This window comes from Numenius arquata, chromosome 10, assembly GCF_964106895.1.
Source record: "Numenius arquata chromosome 10, bNumArq3.hap1.1, whole genome shotgun sequence".
Taxonomy (NCBI): domain Eukaryota; kingdom Metazoa; phylum Chordata; class Aves; order Charadriiformes; family Scolopacidae; genus Numenius; species Numenius arquata.
This window is the reverse complement of record NC_133585.1, coordinates 38,099,664-38,125,440: the sequence shown is the minus strand read 5'-3', so window position 1 is coordinate 38,125,440 and position 25,777 is coordinate 38,099,664. Positions and strand designations below refer to the sequence as shown.

General features: G+C 36.1%; 1 protein-coding gene across 1 annotated transcript in view; it reads right to left on the bottom strand.

The window, feature by feature from the left end:
- Window positions 1-4,213: 4,213 nt before the first annotated feature.
- Window positions 4,214-25,777, bottom strand: part of PRSS12 (serine protease 12) — a 41,783-nt gene continuing 20,219 nt past the window's right edge. The window contains exons 8-13 of the mRNA XM_074154721.1: window positions 22,579-22,720; window positions 16,297-16,502; window positions 15,571-15,649; window positions 13,390-13,512; window positions 6,405-6,685; window positions 4,214-4,521 (exon numbers count right to left, since the gene is read on the bottom strand). Of these exons, the coding sequence (XP_074010822.1) occupies window positions 4,214-4,521; window positions 6,405-6,685; window positions 13,390-13,512; window positions 15,571-15,649; window positions 16,297-16,502; window positions 22,579-22,720 (1,139 nt within the window). The remainder of the gene's footprint in view (window positions 4,522-6,404; window positions 6,686-13,389; window positions 13,513-15,570; window positions 15,650-16,296; window positions 16,503-22,578; window positions 22,721-25,777) is intronic.

Below are 25,777 nucleotides of genomic sequence, written 5' to 3'. Positions count from 1 at the left end.
GTGGCTTGATCTGGCCTGCAGGTTAGATTTTCAATTTTTAGCTCTGCATCAATATTTAGAACTTGCAAAGATAAAACTGTGTTTGGATCAAGAGAAGGAAAAACTAATTTTCAACATTATGGTCAAATGCAAAAGTATGAACTATAATGTTTGCTGTGGGTATCTTACTATTTCTGAGTGCTTAGTGAGGTTCCATAGCCTTTGCCTATGACAAGCTTTTCATGAGCACTGTCACATGCACAGAGGATAGTAAAATCTGCTTTCTGTCATTACTTGAGTACAATAGAGGTATTAAAAGATGTGATTTCCTCATTTCCATATGGCTTAGGATGGCTTGTTTGTCATGATTTCTCTTAAAATTTAATTCCCATTTCCCAAATGGCTGCTTCCCATCTTTTCAATCTATTCCTGTTCCATCTTAGCTCTTGCCTTTATAGATGCTCCTTATTTTTCTGCATACTGTTCTATCTGCAGTTACATTAGTGTCTCATGCCTCTCCAACTTCCATCCAACACTGTCTTTTTTTTCCTTTACATTATTACAAAGGTAAATACTTATTTCCAAATTCCTAGGTCATCTTTCTCCTGTCTGTGGTTGCTTGGTGTTATATTTGCAGGAAGTTATATGGGCGGTTTCTGTGTTCCATGCTAAATAAATGGAATAGGAACTACTGCATCTGAGCAGGTATATAATGTGTATGAGGTAGGTCTGGTCTCTACTACCTCAGTTAACTGCATTAACTTAACTAGTTAACTTAGCTAGCAGCTTGGAGCACAAACAAAACCCATTTTTCTTTCCTGATACCACAAAATTCTTGTTTTCTGGGTGGTTTCTTCTACTGGGATCTGCTACTCGAGCCTAATTGTTTTAGCCTTCTTTTATGTTATGTTTCATGATTGCTGCTCTGAAATTGTAACAGCATTAAAATCTTGAGCATAAATATTCTAGCACTTCAAAAGTGTGAAATGGTTGCAGCAACATTGAAAACGATGGAAAACATCGATTCAGGACTGACTTGTTAAGTATAAGTTATTATAGTGCTGTGAATTTTCCTGGAAATAAGCTGAGGTTATAGATATTCTGCATATAATGATCATAAAATGGGATCTTGGTTTATCTGTGGTTTACAGATATGTGCCCTTTTACTTTGGGGGGTTGTTCAGGGTTGAGATAAATGCATGTTAAACAGGTTTTGTGTCAGTTGCAGTCATGTTTCTGCTCTTTATCTTACTTTTCTGTATATTCTCTGGAAAATGGACAAAAACTCGGGAAAATCAAGGGGACTGCATCTGATTATAAATCTTAACAATGTTGGGGAACCTGGATAGATTACACATCAGTGTTTAAGATGGTCATCTAATCTGGAAATAGAAGTGCTGGGTGTTTTCTTAGTTTTATGCCACTGTTAACACTGACCAACCTGCTTAATACAAAAAACCCTTAGCGTAAGCCAAAGAACAGTTTTTTTTCTACAACCTTGTATGTATTAAAAATCTTGAACAGAGAAGAACAGCAAAGGTCAAAAGAAATAATGAGCAGTTTTAAGACTGTAGGAGAAACTTATTTATGATAACCTAACTGGTCTAAGTTAAAGGACACAAAGCACTAGGAATTCCATCATACAAACCAAACTTTTTTTTGTCTGAGAAAATGGTCCAAATCTTACATGCTTTGGAGAAAATACTATCAAGAGCACCCTTTTCTGCTAAAGAAAGCTCATGTGAAGTTTACCCAGCTGATGTTCCTGCAGCTTCTGCTTGTATGTTATCCACAAGATTAATGCATAAAAGTTGTAGTCAGTGTGGCAGTTTTTATTGTATACATTTACATCATCAGGCTCATTGAACAAAAATTAGAATGGCATAACAAACACAATTTCATTTTACATTAGAAACTGAAAAGACATGCTTTCTGCATGAAAATGATAGTGCAACATTTTAAAATCTAAAAAAGCATCCTATTAAAAGAGCAAAACTACTGTACTAAATACTACATTTAGTATGCAGACCTGGTGTCGTCGTGTGTCGTCCCCCCCACCCCCCAGTATCATGTTTCTGTGGTGCAACTTCTAAAAATTATTTCCACTGTTTACTACATATGTATTGCACTATGTAGCCTACTTTACCACAAGTCTCAAAACAATGGGTCTTGTATAGCAAAGCTTTGATGGTACAAGTAGATATATTTTGACAGATTTACTTCCCCTTTAATTAAAAGGGCTGTGTGCAATAAGTAAAAATGTAAATGGGTTTGAAGTTCACTAGCAGGTCTAACAGTAGGTGGTCACAGTACTATGATTTTTGACATATGTTTAAATAAAATATTTCACACTATTTCAAATAGTGTGGAATTACAGAAAACTAAAATATATTAAAGCACCTCATGTACTAGTTTAGCACCAGTTCCAACAAGATATTTAAACTAGTCGTGACCCTTGAAAACTAAGTTTGAGGTCAGAGAGAAATTAAGGGCTAAGTCTTCAATCTCATGGGCTTCTGCAATATCATCACCATTTTTGTATGCAAATTGAGTTGCCTTGGGTATTTTTTAAAACACCAGAGAGACATAGAACCATACAGAAATGAATTACTGCCCACTTACAACGTGAATACAAGCATCCCACTTTGTTCACGAAGCGCCACACAACACTGATAGCCAGTGTTTGGGGATAGGAAACACAGGACAATAGTCACTGGTGGTCAGTTTGCACAGTCACGATGTGGTGACACACATCTGCCACACTGGAGTGTTTTATGGCCCACAGAGCTTTCAGTTCTGCTTTTTAAGAAGCATGTTTATTAATGTAATATGTAGAGCACACATGCAGAATGGCCTTTGGCAGGGGTCATAGAGGTAGCACTGAACTTTCCTGTCTCCCTCTTGACTGTAGTTTGTCTCGAATATTTTCAAGCCTGATACCTGTTGTTGCCCTAAGATCATGATTACTTCCTGTGTTCTGGGTGGTAAATTCAGTGGGCTGGCCCTTTCTAAAAGGATAGCAAGTTGGTTTGTATTTGACTTGTACGTCAAGAGTAACTTTTTATCAGTGAATTTTTATAATAAACCACTACGGTTTTCATAGCGTGGGGGACAGTATCTATAGAAGGAATTAAATGCAATCAAAATATGTCAATACTTCAGAAGTCACTTAAAACTATCTAGCTCTCACCTTTCCTGTATGATCAGTCTGAACCAGTGTTGCAACTAAGCAGGAGAGAATTGTCTAAATATCTTGTAGAGAATAGTAGTTTAAGACTCAACATCTCCAATATTTGCATTGCACGTACTTACAACATCCTCTTGTAAGATTGTCAGAAGTTCTTAGTGTTACTTGAGTAAAGCCCTTCCAAAACCATCAATGAGAGAATTGGGATGTTTGTCTGATACTGTACTGACAGCTAGTGGCAAATAGGAAAAGTAAATTCTCTCTGAAATGCTGTATGTATTAAAAATGATGAGTTTCAGAAAGAATACAAATGTATCTGTCTAGAGGAAAGAAAATAAGTCATTTGTTTTTGATCTAGCTGTTGCAGCTGTGCAGGATGTTTGCAGGGCAACTAACTTCCAGCGTACTGCCCGTTTTACTTGGGAATGTACTTTATGCATACTAAGCTGTGAGAACAGTTGTCAGAATAGCCAGAGATCTGATTATTCACGATTATTTTTCTTCTAATGTTTAATACATACTCAGAATTACTTACCAAGAATCAACCGGCTAATGGTCTCATTAGCTAATGAAATATGAGTCAAAATTAGAGGGCTGAGTGTAAGATCATAGGAATAACAGGAAAACAGTCAACAGCTGATTAAATAAACTTGGCTGGGATCTGTAATTAATTCTAGAGAAGCCTGGAGAATAAATAGCTTGGAGCTACTACGGTCTTCCTGTGGGCAGTGAATCTCATGGTGAACTCTCCAGCTGTCCTCCTGCTCCAGTGTTAGTCTAAGCTGGCTATCACTTTTCTCTTCATCTTAGATACATGGTAGCTTGTTCGTGCAATATATAAACTTCCTTAACACAGAGGGGTTTTGTTTGGATAGTAATCCCTAACTGGAAACGTTGCGTGTATATAGCTTGGATTTAACAAAAACATGAATCAGGAAAATGTGCCAGTTTCCACCCACTGTGGGCCCCAGCTGTGCACTGTTTGTGCTGATCAAGTTGTCCTGCCTCAAACTTTATTAAAAAAAGTTTGGTTTCCATTATGGTCATTCATAGTTTGGTCACACTTTTTATCCAGGGTACAAAAGATGATACTTTTGTATAGACACCTGGAGAATCTTTAACTCCACAACCGTAGCCCCAGGAGGTCACACCATACACAACCCAGCTTTCCCCTGGACGTTCACACATCAGTGGTCCGCCACTATCTCCTTGACAGCTATCAACACGTTTCTGTTCCTGGACATTTCCAGCACAGAGCATTCTTCCTGTGAATCTTCTTTTGTAACGCTCTTCACATACCCTCTTGGGAAGTAAGGGGATGGCAGCCTGTTGTAGTGTTCTTGAATAAGCTCTTCCTGAAAAGAGGACCCAAATTATTGTCTCATTAAGATGCTTGGTCTTGGAAACATAAATAAGATTTAATCTAATGTTTGCTGTCAGTCTTTCACACTCTTTGTCATTAAATAAAATAACCAAAAACAAGAGTAAATACTGAAAAATCTGCTGTCCATTATATATAATACTAAAATACTATGTAGATATTGTAAATACAGAATATAGATTTTGTTTTGGAAAAAAAAAAAAGTTGAACATGTAAGGTGTAACTTTACTCCTCTTGTTCACTGGACCTTTCCAAGGCTGGGTTTTGTTTTGTTCCAGATAAACTTTCTGTGTCTTCTACAATAATACATGCCTTAATACTTAAATGAGGAAGCTATTTTTAGGAGTCTTGAGCAGTAGAGACTAACGCTGTAGAAAAAGTTCATTTCAAGTTCACCAGTTCAAATTTAGTCTCGCTCAGCCTGGCAGATTCTCTGTCGGCTTCCAAGCAGAGCGTCCAGCCAACCATCAGGCTTATGCCCTGGAAGTACATGTAAACTTGCTTGTCACCTCACCTGAGGAGCTAAAGTTTCTGAGCCCAAGTGTACTCTGGTAGAGAGCGGTGGTATCATTTTGAGTCTTTTACAATCCTGGCAACTTCTGTGTACCAGAGTACTAATGACACTAATCTTCATTTTTTGGGGGTGACCAGAACTTGCCTTTTGGTTTTCTTTATCTGTAGTGAATCCTGCATTGTATAGGCAGTGCTCTGCTTATAAAAGGTCAAGATCTAAATCATTTGGCTTTTTTTCTATTGCTAGCACCTTTTTCAGTTGGAAACATGGGAAATCAAAGCCAGTGTTGGGTTTTTTTAAAAATCTTAATACTTGTAATTATGATTCATATAGTAAGTGTGAAATGTCAACTGAAGTACTGCAATGATGTAATTTCTTACTGTAATTAAAGTCAATTGCAGTGGTTAATGTTTCCTTAAATAGATGTCCTAGATTAACAGTATTGCAGAACTTTCAGTGAATTGTGTAAAAATCTAGACAGAGCTAGGCAATGAATTAGCAATTGTTTTTAGCAAGACCCCCGCCCTTTGTAGCCTTGTGTCTGTCTCCTTTATTGTGGCACAGTGACCCAGACATCTGTGCACACAGATTAAGGCATGTAGAGGAAAAACTGATATTTGGCCTTGCTGCCTTGTCTACTTGCCAGTTTGAATGAGTCACTGGAACAAAGGCTCAAGTGTGGTTGCTCTCTTGCACTGTATTCAGCACCACAAAAGCATGAAAGTAAACCATGGTTATTAATTTGTGAAACATCTAAGGGACAAAGACCTTTGAAGAGGAAGAATCTTATACTGGCTGATTGCATTGTGGCTCTTGTAAATTTTGGCAAGTTGTTCTCTTATTTAAATCTAACTTGTGATTGAAAATGTCAGTGGTAACAAGGGAGACTAAAAATGTCTAAAATTCTATTATATGTATATTTTCTATCAATTTTTCTGTTGAAGTAGTATAATTTAAATAACCTTTCTAAAATATTCAAAGGACTTACCTTAAAAACCTTAAATATACTAGAGCTGTTAGTTATGTTCTGAGGCAGGAGGTGATAAGCTGTTGTGCAGGGTGTGCCTGGCTTTCATTCATGCTTGTCAGTCTTAATGAGGCCATCTTACTGCCTCGTTCTGTGATTTAGAGTGACAGGGTTAATTGCCACTTTTCAAGCACTAACTAAATTCAGTAAACAAAGTGTTGTCATTCCTGTTTAAGGATCAGGTGAGAAAATATTCCCCTATATAAAAAGAGTAAATTTATTCCCTTTTGAGCATTATCTTAAATATTTGAGATTTTTTTTTTAAACAGCCCCAGGTAACGAGATCAGTGGGTGGAAACCATTAAAACATTTTTACCTGTGTCACCCCATCCGGTGATATAACAGTTGGGAGCAGTTTTCTGTGGTCTCTCTCTCCTTAATGGCAAACAAGCAGGTAAGACGTGGGTACTGAATCTGGCACACTGTTCCTCTGGCCCCTGTAGCCTCACCAGTGCAATGTCATAGTCGCTGCTGTCAGGCCTGTACTCTTTATGCATCACAATCTGTTGGACTGCAATTTCTTCCTCATACTCTTCTGGTACCAATGTGTGATAGTCTCCAACTCGCACAGCATAGTTCCGAGTGTTGTTGCCATACCTAAGATTGAGGTGAAAACAAATAGGGCTGGCTCATGCAGAGTCAGGTCCTGAGCATGCAAACAGATTTGATCAGGGTCTTTATTGCTCATATAAATAACGATACCAAAAGTTTTTTTTAAAGAGCAAAAATGCCTTCTCAGATGTTTAGATTGACAGTCAAGTGTATCCTAAAGAACACCAAAAAACTTCTCCTAAAGTTTCGGGTTGAGCTATGTGCCTTTTTGTATATTTTCATAGGCAAGGTTTCTTCTGGCCATGTGCCATGACTAGCACTGATTTCAAAGGTGTGCATTATAAATGTATTTCGTAAGGGTAACACAAACTGCTAGTAATTATAATGAAAACCTGAGTACTAACGTCATTGTGATACTCTAAATAGTTACTGAAATGAAAACAGTGTTCAAACTTGCTTTGTAGGTTGGTTGAGAAATTCTAGAGGCCTAGATAACTTGATAAACTGAAGTTATAATAAGAAAAACAAAGCATATGTGCATCGCAAGAACCTATTGTCAAAGTGACAGAAGGCCTGCACATCTTAGACTTGTTTTGCATCTAATATGACTCAATTTCTTTCACATCATAGACTAAATGGTAAATAGCTTAGAGATGATTACTGTTGCTCAAATAACAATTTTCTGTATGTGCCTTTGGAGATTTTTGGATTACAGGATACACACCCCTTCTCAGGAAAATGCAAACAAGGGAGTACTGTTGGGTACATATATTTATTTTAATATCTGGCTAAGCTAACCCAAATATTTTTCCTTTGACTTCTCCCTTGCCCTCATGGCCTTCAACAGGAAATTTGTAATACGTGTACAGAAAATACCCTACAGTGTTCCGTCACCTTCTAACCTATACTTGTTCTTTTTATACTTGTTCTTTTTATACCCTCCAGCAGTGTGCTGATCTCCATAGCATACTAAAGCCTGCTTGAGGAGCAGCAGACAAAGCAGGAACATTACAGGTTTCTTCTGAACAATATATAGCTGTACCACTAAATATTTCTTCTAATTGTGGATTGCATTCCTGGTTGCCTGCAAAGCTTTCTTTGTCAAATTCTGCACATCTTCTTCAGGTCTTCTATGAGCAAAATTTCACTTCTAGGCTTGTATGGAGAGAGAGTTGCAGACTATGACCAAACATATGTTCATCTGAAGATGACCTTCTGTATAGGAAAAATGAAGTAACTTGTCTACCACAAGACCTTTTTTCCAGGTCCTCCTCTGTAGTAGTCTCTGTGAAATACTCTCCAGATAATGTATTTTCCTTGTGGTTGGAAATCAAAATACTATAGCAGCTGGAAGTGAAGAGATGCAGCTGATGCAGACTTTTAAAGTTTACAGAGGTGTTTAAAAAAGTATTCATACTGGCTTTAGTCTCAGAGGGAGAACTGAGAAAAATTGAATCATATGTTCTACCGAATACATTACTTGTTTCCTCCCTGAAAAAATAGCTCAAGAGCTTTTTTAATTTGTGGATCAGTATGTTTATCTCAAAGATATTTAGGAAAAAAACCTCTGTTTGTATGTGTCACATTACTAATCTTTCTATTTTGACCACAAAAGTGCTAGTATTTTGTAACTTATCACCGAATCAATTTTCCTTAGGAATTTTTCTGCTCCAGGCGTTCTGACTCCAGTCCCTTGAAGTTTCTAGGATAAAAGTATTTCTTTGTAAGCTTTTCTAAAAAACAAGTACTTGAATCTCTCTTTCTCTTGCACTGGATCTCACTTTCTCATTTCTAGACCATCTTGTGTGGTTTTGCCAGTTTTAAAAGCTCACTAAGACTTCATAGTTGATTCTTTTCCTAATAAAATAAATGGCAAAATTCCATGGAAGTAGGTTTGGCACCTGATACGTTGCTTTTATTTTTGTTGCCTTCAAGGAGATTCTTCAGAGTAAGAAAGGCTGTTAGGCCTTAACTAGTTTCTGGATCTGCATCTAGTTAGGTCTTAACTAGTTTCTGGATATGCATCTGTATCTGCCCATCAGTGAAGTTCTAAATTCTGCAGCCTTATGGATTGTCTGTCAAAACCTTGCCGCCTGCTGCCTGCCAAGGATTTCTGCTCTGACACTGATGAATCCCCTCCTGGGTCACTGTAGCCACACATCTTACATCAGAAAAGGTTAATCTTACGATACTTTGCCGAGACACTTAGTATACTATTATCAGTATATTGTCAATATAACTTCTATTATTGTTACTCTGAGCTATGATGTGGGAGCCTGTAAAAGTAGAGTCTGGCATTGGCTAGAAAACAGGGGTTTTTTACAGCAGTGCTGTGTTATGATCTGTGACATTGGGTGAGCTGCTTTTTTGTTTTTTCTTTCACCATCTATTTTGCTTTCCTTAATACAGCAAGGTGTAAGGCTACACACATGTTCAGTACATTAAAATACCATATTGTATAGGTGTTACTTAACACAGCTTTCTTCTAGCATTATTTCTGTGAAAGTGACTTTTTTATGCATAAGTTGTGCATCTTTACAATAAAATGCTTGGTACATTTCAGTACCAGTTTATACTGAATAGGTTTTATGTATTTGCTCGCTATTGCTTCTGGGAATTTTTAGAAACTATAATTCAGAGTTTAATTTAGCATGTTTACATATAGATAGACTTGAAAGCAAATTTTCCTGGTCCATGTGCAAAAATTTTCAGTAATGCTTTGGCAAAACGATAGCATTCAAAGTTAGAAACATATTTTTATATAAATATACAAATTAGGGGGAAAGTACTTTTTATTCCTCTAGTTATGAAAAAATATTGGTAGGAAAATGAATCTGATTCCTTAGTTTAATCTTGTGTTCTGTAGAAAGTTGCATCTGGAGTTCCATATTTATATATATGAAATGGTTGGTTGTGTCTTCACATGGAAGTTATATAACCTCATAGGTAGAGTATTTCCTGGAACTACAGCTTAAAGATTTCTGAATTGGTTGCAGCAAGAGAAACTACTAAATCAAGGGCAAGTGTATTGATAATTTTGGCCATCTTTTTCATGGAAGTATCCATAATATTGATCATTTGACAGAAAGCGTGCTACTATGATATATAAAGTAACTTGAATACACTATGAAAACTAAACTGACAGACCATGGTAGTTCATTTTATTGTGTAGGCTAATCAGTTCATTGGTCTTTTGTGAAACTTGTAAAACAGAGGAATAAAACACCCAACTATAGAATGTTTACCACACTGACAGCACAACTCCTGTGCCCCTCTCCAAAGTGGACAAGGTCAGTATAGAGGTAGGTAGCTGAATGGTCAGGGTGTGCAGTATCAAACACTTTCACTTTTACAAAATCTATTTACAGAACAGATATAATGATCAGAACGTAAAGAGTGTAGTAACACTGGGATGAGTTATACAGCCAACTAAGTACTTCTCCGATGTCTTGCCCAGGCCGAGATTACAAACAATCTTGGCTGATGCGCTAGCCAACTTTGTAGGATCTATTTTGCTCAGAGTAAATTAGAAAAGGAAGCTGATACAGAAAGTGCTGTAGTTACTATTGCGGTAAAATGGCTTTAATATTTTCATTTGAATTACTCTTAACTTGCATGCAAAACCCTCGTTAAAGTAAATGGAAGAGTTGGTTTTGTTACTGACATATCAGATATATTTTTCTGCTCAAATTTCATAACTGCATGATGACATTCCACTTAAGAATCTAAATGATATAGCAACTGAGCCAAGTAAATTAAATAAAATTATGCTATTTCCTTTGCCAGTTAAGCAATATTAAATAGTTTAATAATTTGTGCTACAGCAATTGGTTTTAACTGTTGGTCTTGTTGCTGTGAAAAGCTAACATAAAAAGGATTCTGTACCCTAGAATGTATTGCTAGATACAATCTTTGAATGTTTGAAAGTAATATTTTAACAAATTTTGGTACATGTCTGAGTGTCATATCGGAATACAAATGTACAAGGTCATTAGCATTAAATATATATTTGCCTGACATAGTCTGCCAAAAACATTTCCAAGGGTCAGTGAAAATACTCTCTCATAATTTATAGATACACTTTTGGCTCTGTGCAGCAAACCACGTATTAGTGCTATGCAGATATTTTCTGGATTATGAAAGCTTTTTTGCAGTCAATAAATATTTGCCCATCTAAGTTAACCATTATGTACACTGACATAAAGGTTTTGTATATATAAACAAACACAATCACAGTACTTTGCAGATGTGCATTATCAGTGGTGCAATGGAAATTTTGCTTTCAAGTAGAGAAAGGTAATGTAATTTTACATGGTATAAATCTTTATTTTCTTTTTAAATGTAATGGGTGCCTCTGCATTTTAGTTTATAGGCCTTCTCCACAACATCAATTACAGGATTTACCAAATACTCTATCCATTATCTTTAATGCCATTTGAAGGGGCACAGGGGTTGTGTGGGTTTTTCTTGTGGTGTTTTTTTTTTAAACCTCAAGGAAGTCAGAGTTCTACAGAATCACAAATGTATTAGGTGTTTGTAATTTAGATGAGAAATGAACACACTTCCTTCCTAACCTGGTTTAATAATGAAAGGAACTTGATTTTAAATTGTTTATTTCGATTTGTAAGCTAAGGGTGAAGGAAAGTTGTTTATGACTAGTGATAACGAGTGCTCTGCTGTCAGCCATGTATCAAATAGTGTAGTAGAAAACTTGCTGCTTCTATTTAATGTTACATCCTTGATTCTGACAAAAGGAGCAGTGTTCTCTTTAATAGGTTCCAGTTGTTTTTCTGTGTCATGGATGGTGGTTATTTATAGCAGAATAATGAAGACAGGAGATTCAGGAAAGCTTATCTTAATTAAAAGTACTGATTTTAAACATTTAATAGAATGAGAAGTGCTGCTTCTCATGCAAATGTATGAAATTTTAATAGCTACAAGGCTTCTCGTGAGAAGCTTAATGAGCAGTCTCTGCACAGATTTACAGACGTGCACGTTTCTGTGCACATTCACATGCATAAGGCTTTCTTAAACTGATTTTTGAATCTGTAGACAATTTCACTCTATTTCTTCCCCTGTAGTAGCTGGTATTTGCCAAATGTGGAAATATTGTGATAGAGCATCAGTATGTGAAAAAGGCAAAGTAGTCTAGCTCAGGGGTGTCCAGTCTTCATCACCCAAAAGCCACCTATGAAATGGTAGAGAACCATCACTTGTATCACATTTGAAGAATGGAGGCAGAGGAGTCGTCTGGGAGTGCTTCAAGGGCGGAAAATAACGTTGCTTTCAGGGTGTTACACCTCTGATGGATCACTGGGCTGGACATGCCTTTAAGGTCTAGTGCAGCCTGGCAATGTTCACCTTAGCACCTCCTAGAAGGTTTATTTCCCAGCCAGTTCCTGGAGGATGGTTTAATCAGCCACCATGCTAATATCATCCTGCTGCCAGTCAAGTAATGTACTGACAGTGAAGGCATACCTGAATTCATATCACCATTCATGCTAAATTTGAGAAAACTGAATTTTAATTCTGGTGATTGCTTTGGTTTCTGGTGTCTTACTAGGTATTTGGCTCCACTGTGCCTCAGGGTCCCTAGTTCTCAAAAAAACCAGTTACCAGAACCATGTTGAAGTATACATGGGTGTTCAGGAATGCTAAAGAAGCACTTAAATAAGAGTTATATTATTAAAACAGTACAGTGTTCAAGTAACACAGTATTTCCTAAAATGACATCCTGGTCAATGTAATTTCATTTTTTTCTATGCCTCATGTTTCTAATTATCCAAAGTTAATTTTTTTTTTATGTATAGACCTGCAAATTCCCTATACCCATCAGAACCACTCAGAACAAAACTTGCTAGTAAGATGGGTGGGTTATAAAAGGAAAAGTACCTTCAAATAATTTTTGATCTTAAATTATGTGTCTATGACATTACAGAAACCAGTAATACTGCTATACTACTGGTGAACAATTCTAATCATCATGCATAAAATTGCATTTAATTTTTATCCATAGTACAGATGAGCCCACTTTTGTTACTTAAGCAGTGTTCCAATTTCCAGGATATGAGAAATGCTATACTGGCCTTTCTCTTGTCTCTCTGTGGAAAATATGTGAAGAAGGCGCTTGATCTATAGATAGCTCTTGGAAACCTAGCCCCTTAAAATCACTCGGAGATGATTAGGAAGTTCAGCCCAGTCTGTCCAATGTCAACTTAGAGCTAAAGGTGTACAGATTTATTATCCTGTTAGACTCAGCAAAATACATAATATTGCTTTACACTAAAATGGGTTTGAGGGGACTGGTTCATCTAGTCACTGCAGGATTACAGTGAAAATGTCTATCACTGCCAGTATCTATCATTACCAAAAAATAATCCAAAATATTACAGTCCTTGTGTTTGATGTTTGCTCAGTTGTCTGAGGAAACCTGAGAGCCATAAGGTGCAGGTTTTTTGGAACGGAAAGCTGTGTTAAAATGTCGGAAGTATTGTCTATATTTTTCTCATGGAAGTGCTGAAGTTTTGAATACAACTCTCATAAATGATGACACCCGGAATAATTTCAGTGTATTAGGGTTTTTTGTTTGTTTTCACTTGTAGGGAAAGGAGGTTGGTTGGTAGGGTTTTTTTAAACCAAAGGCCAACTCCTTGGAACAGTTTTCAGAGGGCTTGAACTGGAATGTTTTGCCTATACCCAGAACAACAAAATAGTTTGAAAATGCACTTCACTATTGAAGAGAGACCTACCTTTTAAAGCAATGTGCAGCTGTGAGGACCCAGCAGCTGCTGATGAGAGTAGCACCACACAAGAGTCTTCCATCACCATGAGAAGATTTCAGTCGGAGTGCAACCTGCCATGGCCAGCCACCTCTGCAGAGGACATAAGACATTGGCATTCAGTGTACAACAATGGAAAAGTAAGGTAGTTTGTCAGTCACCTTAAATGTAAATCTTCTTTAGTTTCTTTGACTGTAAACCATGTTATTTATTGAGTAACAGTTGAGAATACCTTTATATTCCTGCAGGATTCGGATTTCCGTTTAACAATGGTCAGGATTACTTTACAGATTTTTTTGGGACATCCGGCACTCTGAGTGCTTCCTCCCACTGTCAATTATTTTAATTTTCCCTTCTCAGATTGCATTCATTTGTGCCAAAATACATTCTGTGAGTTCCTTGCCAAATACCGTCCAAGTCAACAAACCAGAAATTTCCTGTCATCTGGAGAGGGTAAAGAAGGGAATTTCTTGAAAAGCTTAACCCAGCATCCTTTCCTGTCTGTGTTAATATCTTTGTCGGTTCTGAGCTGTTTGAAAAGGAAAGCTGGCAAACCAAGAGGTCTAAAGGAACTCTAGAAACCACAAGTAACAGATAAGCACCTTTTTGCAGCCTTTGATCATCTGTTTTGTATAGTAGGTCTGGGGTGTGTATTTGCAGGCCTATGAAGATAGGGTGGATTATTTTTCGCCAGTTTAATAGATTAGCAAAATACGGAGTGGGAGAGAGGTGCACCTGTAAGCAACGGCAATATCCAAGAGTAAGCAACAGGTAGGCCTAGGTGTTTTCTGAGTACTGTCAAGTTGAATAGGTGTGCTAGAGTACAAGAGCTGCCCAGGATCATCTAGTCCAGCATCCTATCTCAGAGTTGCCAGTCCCAAATGTTTTAAAGTAAGGTGGAGGAATTTACTTCCCATAAAGCATAAAACAATTTAGACATTTTCTTAGTTTTGGAAGGTGTGATTTAATATGTCTTTCCAATTTGGATAGCTTTGGATTTCCTGGTATGTATGTAAGTATTCAGTTCCTTTTCAGCCTTTGTCAAGTTCTTTGTCTTAATCATTTCTTGTGACAATGAGTTCTTTTCTTATATTGTTCATATTTTCTTGATTTTGAAGCATTTCTAAGTGCACTATTTGATTCCTCTCACCTTTTTCTTCATCTAATGTCCCCAAGCTTATTTATTATGAGATCAAATGTATTGCTTTGACTTACTGTGCAGTCCATTATTTGTCACCATTTCATTTCATTCAGTGTCCTTTGTACACGTATTCTGAGACAATAATTCTCAATATTCTTTATCTGTGCAATCTGTTATTTATTAATCACATTTGTCTCTTTACTAGGGTAAGTAATCCTACTTCACTCTGTCTGACTGCACTTAAATTTTTTCTGGACTCTCTCTTGTTACTGTTCTTTGAAGCTCCTCCAGTGTCTTAGGCAGTGTCTTTTTTTGAAATGGATTGATTGATGCTGTGCATGTAGTTTGAAATAGGTTGCACAATTAAGTGTATTTTTTACAATTCCTTTTGTAAAACTCTGTGAATACATATTTTTTGTTGTTACTCACAACTGTTCAGAAAATAAAGCCTGTACTTCCTGTTGTAGCATTTAATAGTAGTAGTATTATTCGGTTAATCTGTTTATATTAACTAAATGTAAACATGTAATTAAAAGCTAAGAACAAAGTGGTTTTATAGCTGTGTCATCATCAAGGCTTATTTTGCGAAGGAAAATCAGGTCTTAGGCAGTAAATAATACCCAGGCCTTTTTTTTTTCAGTGTAGGTACCATTTAAAACCTTGTACTGTATTCATGGCTCTCTTCATATAGCTCACATCCTGATATCAAGATATCCTTTGAAAAAAAGTAAAATGGCTATTTTGAAAGTAAGAAATTTAACCCAATCAAGGACTAAACCCATAAGCATCTACAGATTTTCAACTAATGCTGCAAGTATTTATCAATTAATATTTTTTAATTTCCTACCAAATTTGCTTTGAGTGTATTTTGTCTTCTACCTCATGACAAGTCAACAGAGAAAAAAACCAACAAACCTACAATAAAACCATAAATTAGGCACACTGCTTGTAGCAAGTGCATGTCTTAGAAGCTTTATTTTCAAAATTACTTGTCTTTACCAAATATTTACCGTAAAGAATTTCTCCCACCAATTATTCGCTTTTGTCGACGATGTAGTAACCGCAATCCACAAACAGAAGCAAGAGAATCTAAACCAGAAAGGGAGATGTAGACAGCATTAAACTCAAAATGAAAAGTAGCCGATCTTCAATGAGAGTTAACTGAAAAAAAAAACCAAACACTAAGGCTGAAGTTACTGTGTGTTTCATGTAGTTTTTAACAACCAAATTTTGCTCAGGGAAAATACACTGAATTCTCTCAGACATAGAAATTCTTTTTAGCTGAGATCTTTTGACTGTGATCACAGAGCAATTTAGACATTTGTGCTCTGCTTCTCAAGTGTAGGATTTTTTTATAGGGTTCTTCATGTAAGTGGAAGCAGAGCTTGGCATACCACATAGGTCTCAGTCCTCAGCTGAAGGTAACCTATACCTTGAAAAGTTGAAAGTAGCTGTCTAGGTTTTTGCATTTTCATGTCCCTTGTGCAACTTGAAACATGACTGCTGTAAGCTGTTGTAGACAATTACCCTGTATCATTTGAATAGTCTTTATGATTCCTTTGCACAGCAGTAAGATCACTCAGTGTAAGCAGAGAGGATTTCCCACCACTTTTTGTTTCTATAGTTCTTTTGATATATATTTCCTTTGTGAGGTGGGATTGTTTACATTCGTCTCTTTCTACTGTGACAATTCCCCATCTCAACCTGTTGGTCTGCCACTCACAACGGGGCTTCACCTTTATTGCTGTTCCCAGGGTTCTTCTTGCTTAGGTGGTCGCAGATGACTCCTGCGTCCTCGCTGTGACGGCAGTTGTGCGTCCCAATGTCCTGCTTAATGCAGTCTGCCAAGGATCTCTCATTTCCTGTGCATTTTGCGTTATCCACGTGGATCGGGCCTTTGCCCTCCCCAAAATATGCCATTGTCCTTGCTTTAGCCGGACCTCTGGAAACAAAGCATTTTTTTTATTGTTATTAAACATTTTGAGGCAAATATTTCTACGTTTTACTCAACTGAAATATTGAGTGAAATATTGAGTCATGAAAGGCATTGAGGTTTTATTCTAAGTCCTGTCACTGATTCACTTGATGACAACTTCTCACTGCCTCTGTTACTCTGGTAAGTAGAAAAAAATAAGTGCAACAAAATTGCTACAGTGCATTAATGTTTAAAAAGTGCTTTTATGTATCTAGTTAGAAGGCACTATGCAAAGTAACATCTTGTAATGGTATTACAAATACCTATAAAGCAAAATATATGAAAGCTGCTTTTTCATAATCTCTTTAATCCTCATATAAAATCAGCATCTGTGAATGCTAAAAATAATTTGTTCTGGTCTGATTCCCTCAGAAAGATGGGCCAGTCAAATACCATATACTTGCAGTGTAGTAGGAGCTACGATTTACAGATATATTAGTTGTTCATAGTTATTAACATACTTCATTTTCATGCTATTTTTAAAGTGCACCCCACAGTTGAGTTCTAAAACTGTAGTGTGATTGGAGAAAGACTGAACCCAGTTCAGTCTCCGCACCCACCTTTTCCCCATACTTCGTGCTTGTGTGGCGTCGTCATTCATAGGCCTCAAGGCACTTTACAAAGAAGGTCAGTATGATAATCCTATGCTTGTATGAGGATAAGTATCAAACCTAAGTATTTAAATGTCAGACTTAGGACATTTTATTAGGGTTTGAAGTCCTGATCCTTATAGCTTATATGCAGTGCCCTGCAACTTCAGCAATGACCGCTGTGTCAGTTGAGTGAAGGACCTCTTTTGAAAGGTGAACTTTTTTCCAAAATGAGGGAGTGGATGAACAAATGCAATAAAAAAACAACGTGTTGTGCATGTAAGCATCTGATTTGGTAACTTTGTGGTAGATTTTTACTTTTAATTACTTAGGATAATGCTTCTTAATATATAAATAGATGTTTTGTTGTATAGGGTTTAAGAGCCAGAAAGAATTATGAGTGGAGATAACCCAACTGGCTATACAGAGAAGTGGGGCAGGAAGCCACAGCTGCTTCTAGGTGTGTCTGAACTACAAGTTTACATAATCAGTTAAGAGCAATTTACTAATATTTTATGGTGATAAGAATACACTGAATTCTAGATAACTAAAATGCTGCACTATATCATAGGTTTCCATTTTAAAAGATATGTTATAATTGCATATTGTAAAGGACAGTACTTCTATATCTACAAAAGAGTAACTGCATGTAAATGAAATGCTGGAGTAGAGAAAGAGAGTTTAACAATGAAAATGTATTAGGCAAGAAAGTATTTCTCTCCCTTTACACCTCTTTTTCTACCTTTCGTAATACCTGCAATGCTGGGGAAGATAGGTTAGCATTGCATAAAGAGTTTATGATGTCCCTTCATCAGCTAGGGATTGTCTGTTGGGGAGAATTTTGATTTGTCATACCATTTTCAAAACTTCTTCATACTAGAAGTGTGGCTGGATCAAACTCAAAGAATCCAGCCCTCAATTGCCCATGTCCATATAATTGAAATATGGAAGTAATACATAGAAGTTTCCTTTTTTTTTTTCAAACTTGCAAGCAGAAAGCCTTGCCTGTTTGGATTTTTTTACCATGTACTGAAGGGTAGGTGGGCAGGTTTTCGAAGTAGGGAATGTTGGTTAGAATGCATGAATTATAAAAAGCCAGGAAAGAGAAGTATGTAAAACATCTGACAGAGATGATACCACAAGGTCAACTGTCCTTACACATTTTTAATTTCCATGGCTAGTATGTAGTTACCAGATAATCCAAAGCCTTAAATGACTTTGGAACCAGCATAGGACAATCTTTGCCTAATGAGTTTAGTATGATTAACTTGTCAGTCATAAGCAATGTGTCTCTTTTTCCTCCAAATATTTTTCTTTTGTGAATGATACTCTGATTACAGATAACTACAAAAAATGTCCAGCTCTGATAACCATAGGCAACTGATGTGTCTATGTGCTATTACAAAATAGTGAGACAGTACAGGCACTCGTTGCAAAATCTTATCTGGTTTTGTTATCTCTATGTCAAAAACTAGGTTTCTGCTTTAGGGCATTGCTGTAAAGTTCCCCAGGGTATGAAAACTTCTTCATGGTGAATCACCACAGTATTCTTAACCTTTCCCAGAGAAGTATTTATTGCAGTTTAGTATAGAATTGTCTCTGCAGACTCTTACTGGCTACTTTATAAGGGCACTGCCTGCATTGGCTTACCAAGTAAATCTCAAAGAATATTCTGACATCTATGAGGTTGCATATGTAAATATTTTAGGTGAAAAGAAGTGTAAAGAGACAAAGATGAAGAAGGGAACTTGTTGTGTATGGATCGCAATCATGCATTGACATGAACTGAATCATGGGACTTGGGCTGCAAAGATTCTTCATACCTTTCTATGAAAGCTATCTGTCTCTTACTGTGCGTAAGTAATCTGTCAGTTTGCTGGTAATTGCTATGAAAGGTTTGTACATACCTACTCTTAACAAAAAAACCCCACTATATAAATAGAACAACTACCAGGAAACAAATGTAAAATTTTTGATGTTCTAAAGCAAGTAGTGCAGCTTAATAGAGAAAATTATGTAATGGGGAGATCTCTAAATGTAGAAGTGTTACATCATCTGTGTTTGTTACACGCTGGAATGTGCTCTTACAACTGGTTTTAGTCTACCCTTAACCAAGGTGTATGTGTCTCTTAATTGCTGCTTTCCAGGCCAGCTATTTATGCACAGATGGCCATCAGAGAAACAACCTTTTTGCTTGCTCAGATCTGTCGCTAGAGAGAAAGACGGCTTCAGGTCTTATCCCCTAGCTTTTCTCAGACATAAGGCCCTACACAATAACATGCTGAGTTCTTCAGATGCAGTATTACCATTATTCATAATACTGTTAATCAGGAAAAAACTGGCTTAGTATAGATGGCCAACTACCCTAGAACTTTTTTTTTTTTCCCTGTAGTAGATAATTTTTGGAGCACTAATAGCAGGGTATGTGTTCATTTTGGGGAAGATGAGGAGGGGTGCATGTGTGTTCTTAGAAGCCTGTCCTAAATTAAAAGGGTCCGATTTTACTGGGCCACTTAATTCACTAAAATGCAAGAGCTTGTAAAACTGTCTTTTGCTCTTTACTCGTTATGCCAAAATACTTTTGTATGTTAAACCAAATCACATAGTAGATAGTACTTCAGAAAAGGTGTGTGTTCTCTTCGTGTTTATCTTGCTGCAAATATACTTTGACTAGGGTGCTATTAATTATTTTTATGACTGATTTTAGCCAATGACTAGGGCTGTTTTCTAATGTTCTCTATATTATGTTTTTCTAACGTTAATTGTGAATTTGCCAAATTGGCTTAACGAGACATCTTTAAAACTAGTATTGCTTTGAACCTAGTGATTTTGCCAACTCAGGGTTTTTCTTATTTCAGTCTCAGAATGAACCCTAGTAAATGGCTGAGAATGTTCTGAAGCAGGATTTCATAAAATAAATGTACAGATAAGCATGGACAATATGAGTAACATATGCAGGAAAATCTCAGTCCATTTTCTCTGCTTATCTTTTGCTTACACAAGTCTTCCTTTTTAAGGCACTCTTTTATCTCATTTTTAATAATAAATGTGTGATTTCCCCCTTTCCCTGCCCCCTCAAGGAATGTAATTTCCCAGTAGGAAAGACTTGAGAATTAAACATAGCTTTGTAAAGGGAGCTGAATGATACTGTTTAGTTCTGTGATCAGTCTTAAAGAAAACTGATATCAACTTCAGTATTGGGTGCTTTTTTAATTCCTTCCAAAAGGTCATAATGTGTTTATTTCTAAAGAAAAAACATTCATCAAGCCTCAAGCTCAGGTGCATCAATCTAGAAGCCCCATCCTTGCTTTGGAACAGTGAAGTGACCACTGAATGGAATTTGAACTTCAGCAAAAAGATCTGGGCATGAACTCCTAGGCCCAGAAGCAATTCCAGCTCATCAGTGCCTGTAATGGCATAGTCAGGTTTGTGGAATGCAGCTGTCTAGACATAGGGTCACCAAGATCCAGCATTTCCAACAAGCTCTCCCAATTTCTGGAGCCTAATTTTAGATTTCTAAAATGTGTCTGTCCCTAATTCTTCAGGAAACATGTGCTCTGTTGTATCCCATAATCTTAACCCCCTATTCTGACATGACACAAATTGGGAATCCAGCCAACTGTCTGGCTTTGCAGAGATATAAAAACAGAAGGTGGGGATAAGTGGTTGAGTTTGATCATCTGAAGGAGATACATAAAAGACCAGAGAGGCTGATCATAAAGCTGACTAAATGAATGATTCAGTAGGAGATTTGTAGTTTTGAAGCCATAGTCTACTGCTACTTATAAATATGCTTTACTAAACAAATACCAGACAGTTTTTAAAAGGCATATATTATGTGTTCAGATATAATTTGATGATATCTGGTTGCACAAACTAAACATTGTTAGGTACAGCAAACGGATAACATGATTTGTATTTCTCAGAGAAGGCATTTCACTAGTTTCCTGTTTTATTTCACTAATGTTCTGGATATTTTTCAGCTCATATTTTTTCTGCTATTTACATGTCTGCCCTATAGCTGTTACATCTTTACTGCTCTTAGGTATCCAGAAAAAAATTGCTTATGAATGATGTAAGACTGATTAACCAACTTAGTTCAAAAGCGGCACGTATACGTTGCAGTGCTTTTTTTAATGAGGTTTTTTTTTATCCTGTCAGGTCTATTCCTGTATTAAATTAAGCTTATTGAAATTACTGTCGTGCAGGCTGAAGCCATAATCCTTTCTATAACAGTTTTATCAAATCTCCAAGCTACATTAAGTCATGTCAGATCAGTAAATGAAGGGAAAAAAAACCATGAAGCTAGGAATTCAGTAGCTGGTGTGCCTACATCTGAATTTGCAGATCTATCCACATCTTGTGACAGTGAACACTGGCCTGTTGCTATGTTCCATTAAAAATTTTAACAGTTATGTTAGAACCTGTAAGGATTTCAAAGTCATCATTAAGGTTCACAAAAATAAGTATTAACAATATGCAAAATTATACCTTTCAGTGAAAACAGATCAGGAGCTTTTTGAAACAATACAGCCATTACCCCTGAAATTTTAGCCAAATTTCAGACAATTTCAGTAAACTAAGTTCTGAATACTTGCATTTTCTCTACTAATATAATGAAAAAGGCATTTTAAATTCCCAAAGGTTTTTCTACGTATACTGTTACATCAAATCACAAAAGCACTAGAATTTATGTTCCTTAAGTTTTTCTGTGTTGACTAAAGATAACTCAGTATAAGAATTGTAATATGAATGAAAATTGTCACTTAGGTATGGTGAAACACAGAGCTCTCACACAAGATCAGACACAAAACAGAATATCTACATAGTTCACAGAATATGTAAGCATCTGTGTTAGTTGTTAATACTAGTTTTCCCCATTTTTTCAAATCACAAATTTCACTCTAGCTTTTTAAAAATGTTTAGAAATCTGAAAACCAAAGATGAAAGAAGTAAATTAAGAACAGTTCAAGTGGCAAAGAGAGCGGAGCAGATAGAGTAAATCAAATTCTCAGTTACTTCAGTGCAACAAAGTGTAAAAAAAATAAAATAAAAAATAGGTGTAATATGTTTATGTCATATAGACATGTAGCACCATAAGTATAAAATATAGTATTTAGTCAATAGCTTGGTAATTTGGAATATTTAACTTCTACAAAAATATTTAATAATTAGGATTTGAGTTGCCAGCTATACTGTGATATGTCTTTGAATAATAAAATTCCTTTTCCCAATTATGCTAGTTAATGAATACTCCATTTGAAGACATAGCCTTACTACTTGTTATAAAAATAGTATAAATACGCTTTTCTAAGAGAATGCCAAACAGACAAGTTTTAAAAGGCATATATTACGTTATCAGATGTATGTTGGTGATATTCGGTTGCAGAAACTTAACATTTTTAGATACAGCAAAGAGATAAATTGAGAAACAGCTTAATGAGTTTTCTTACGTGTAGCCAAGCTGTCGACAGACTACAGCTGCATCCTTATCGGACCATCCATCATCACAAATTGTGCCCCACTGGCCATTGATAAAAATCTCTACACGTCCTTCCTTCTTATTCTCACCATCCATCAGCCTGATGGGGGGACCTGGGAATAAATTACTGCTGTCAACTCACAACAACAGAAGCAAGAACTAGTACTTTAAGTAATTTTCATCACATTCAGTATGTAAGGTCAACTGATGTTTATGTTCAACACGCCTAATATCAGCTGTTAAAGTAGTCATATTTTTCCTGGCTGGCAAAAGGAAACAGTTTGTACAAATTACAAGACAAATACAAAATACTACTGTATTTTGAACTTCAGAGTTCATCTGGTTCCTTCATTTCATACAAATATGTGACATAGCTCAGAATTTGACCACAATGGGCATAGAACAATTCTCCCAGAAAACACCCGAGATCTCTCTTTGATATGATACTCATACAAGATGGACATGTTTTACTTGCAGAAACTTTATGGGTGAATTTATCTCAATTCATAAATCCATTCTCAAACTGGTTGCTACCACTCTTCTTAACTACTGTCTCAGCAAAAAAGTGCAGCATTGTGTTGAACTTCAGTTATTACTTATCGTTATGCATGCTATTCAGTAGAGTATTTTGTGTGACAGCATAGTGTTTTACAGCATGTTATTCTAGACTAATGCATGATTATTTTTCAAGGAATTTAAATTGATTGCTTATTTGGATATGTTCATAATACAAAATCTCACTCATGTGGATTAGTCAGACTTAATTAATTATGTTTCATTCAGTGCTTGGTCTGTGGTTAAATTTTGAACCATTAGGCGAAGTACATATTTGATTCTCACGTTAAAACTGCTTCATAGCATGCAAGCAATGCAAGTAGCCTCAAAACACTTATGAATTCCACTGTGGCCACTTTATAATGTTTAAGTGAGAATCACCTTCTAAATATTTTAGTATGTCATACTTTATAATCCTTAATATACTAATGAGAGTTTCTTTTTGGAATAATTGGGAAGACTGTTCCTCATTGTTCTAACCTGCTTCTAATGTTTTCCAAGTCTGTAAGGATAAGAAATTACTTACTTATGCTCTTAAATAAAGCAGTATGTTGAGACATTTGAATTTGGTATTTAATTCAGATTAATTTAGGGTATGAATAACTTTTATATACCAAAGTTTACTCTGGATCAGAGCTAGTTAAATCTAGCCTAATTCGTTAATTAAAGGAGGAAAGATTTCAAAACAAAATTAAAGTCCGTTTGCTTCATATGTCATTTAAAGCATATTGTTTATATTGGAGTTCATACTCTTTGACAGTTACATGAATTAACTTCACCAACTTTCTGTTTAGCTGCATTGTCATGATCTTACATACTAAACAAATGTTGTAGTTATTGTAGTGTATTCTATCTCATTTTTAGTGTTCCTTATATCTGTATTTCCTCAAGTCATATAATCCACTAATTTCTTATATTTTTCTACTGAATTCATCCTTAGAGGAAGAAAAAAAGGCTTTTTCAAGTGCTGGGAAGTAAATGGTAACGACAGAGTCTTTGTCCACTTTCCAATCAGAGATATTGTAGGAAATGTCAGATACACTGTCTAAATTTTCTTGTTGACATTATGCGTTATTCTGCAAGAATATGATTTAGGTGAAAATTATATTACCCAACTATAGGCATGGGATATTATTGATACAGTATAGCTATTTTCTTTTTATCTCATCTTCTTGTGTTTTAGAATATTTATTTATTTATTTATGAACATGAAATTAATATAACTTTTTGGTAATGGGGGATGTGAGAATGTTACCATATGGATGCATTTAACTGAACCAGACCTCCATCAGCTAAGATTATATTTTAGAGGAATTTGAGCAAAGCAGCATAGATGGTTTGTATCTGTAAAGACAGCATCATGATATGAATTCCTGTAATTTTTGGTCTGAGAAAATTCTTTCTACCAAATATGATTTGCCATCATCTACACATAATGGAACTGTACCACAACATAAAACATTCATTGATTTGTGAGAGATCAAAAGGCTATAAAGAAAAAGACTATAAAGAGGGAGAGACTAGAAATGTATGTGTGAAAGTGCTGATTGTTGTTATAACAGGTAGCAATGTTGTGCAGTAAATTAATTTCTTAGTTTGCAGGATAGACCTTCAGTCTGTAATTTCCAGAGAACTTCAGGCACCCAGGCACACAAATCCATTATGTTTCAGTAGAAGCTGTGACTCTTAACTCCACTAGTTATAATTCTAATTTCAAAACCGACTAGAATATTCTTGGGTAAACTAAAGAGTATTGGCAACAATTTTGTAAAAGACTACCTACTGACAAGCTACAAACTTTGTATGTAGCAAATTTTAAAAATTAAACTGTTTTTCAGAATTGCTGAGCAACCCATTGTTCCCCTGTAATTTTTACTGTGCATATCTGATAGCCAGAATTCTTTTTTTAATTATCTACATGTGGATTTAGGAATCTTTGGAATTTGTTTGTATACATTTTGTTCTACAATGTCACTATGTAATTAGTATTTTTCTCTCATTTCTTTTCTTACCTGTCTTCTTTTTCTTTTTTTTTTTTCTTTTCATACAAATTTGTAGGCTTTTTGACATTGGAACTGGCTCTTTGATCTGTGTTTGTAGTATTGTTCTGCCCTGGTCAGCAAGTGGGGTCCATTCACCCAGGCACAATATAAATGGTAGGAAATAGTAATACAGAAATCATTTCATGCTTCTCACCCCTCCCTCTTGCTATCTCTGAACTTCCCCTCTTTCTCCATATCTTTTTTTTTCTGGATTGTCTGTATGTAAGGCCATAGGAGGATATACTATTGACTTATATTCCTCAGTGCTTGGGTATGTCTCCAACTGTTGATAGCGTGAGACAGTTACTTAGAACTTGGAGAGTGTTGGTTGAAATGCAGTATACTATTTGGAAGTGCTGAATAGGTCTCAAATCTGGTGGAGATTGAGAGAACAGGATCTCTGGAATCTGACTTTGTTACCTTACAAATTTGTGCTGATCTTTAATGTTCTGGCCGTTTATGTTCCTTTAGTAAAGCTTGATTACTTCCTATGATCTTCAGGAGAAAAGTGAGTTTTTTTCCCTTCCTGTTCCTTCTTTGCACAAATCTGCCAAATAATAAGATTTTAAGCAT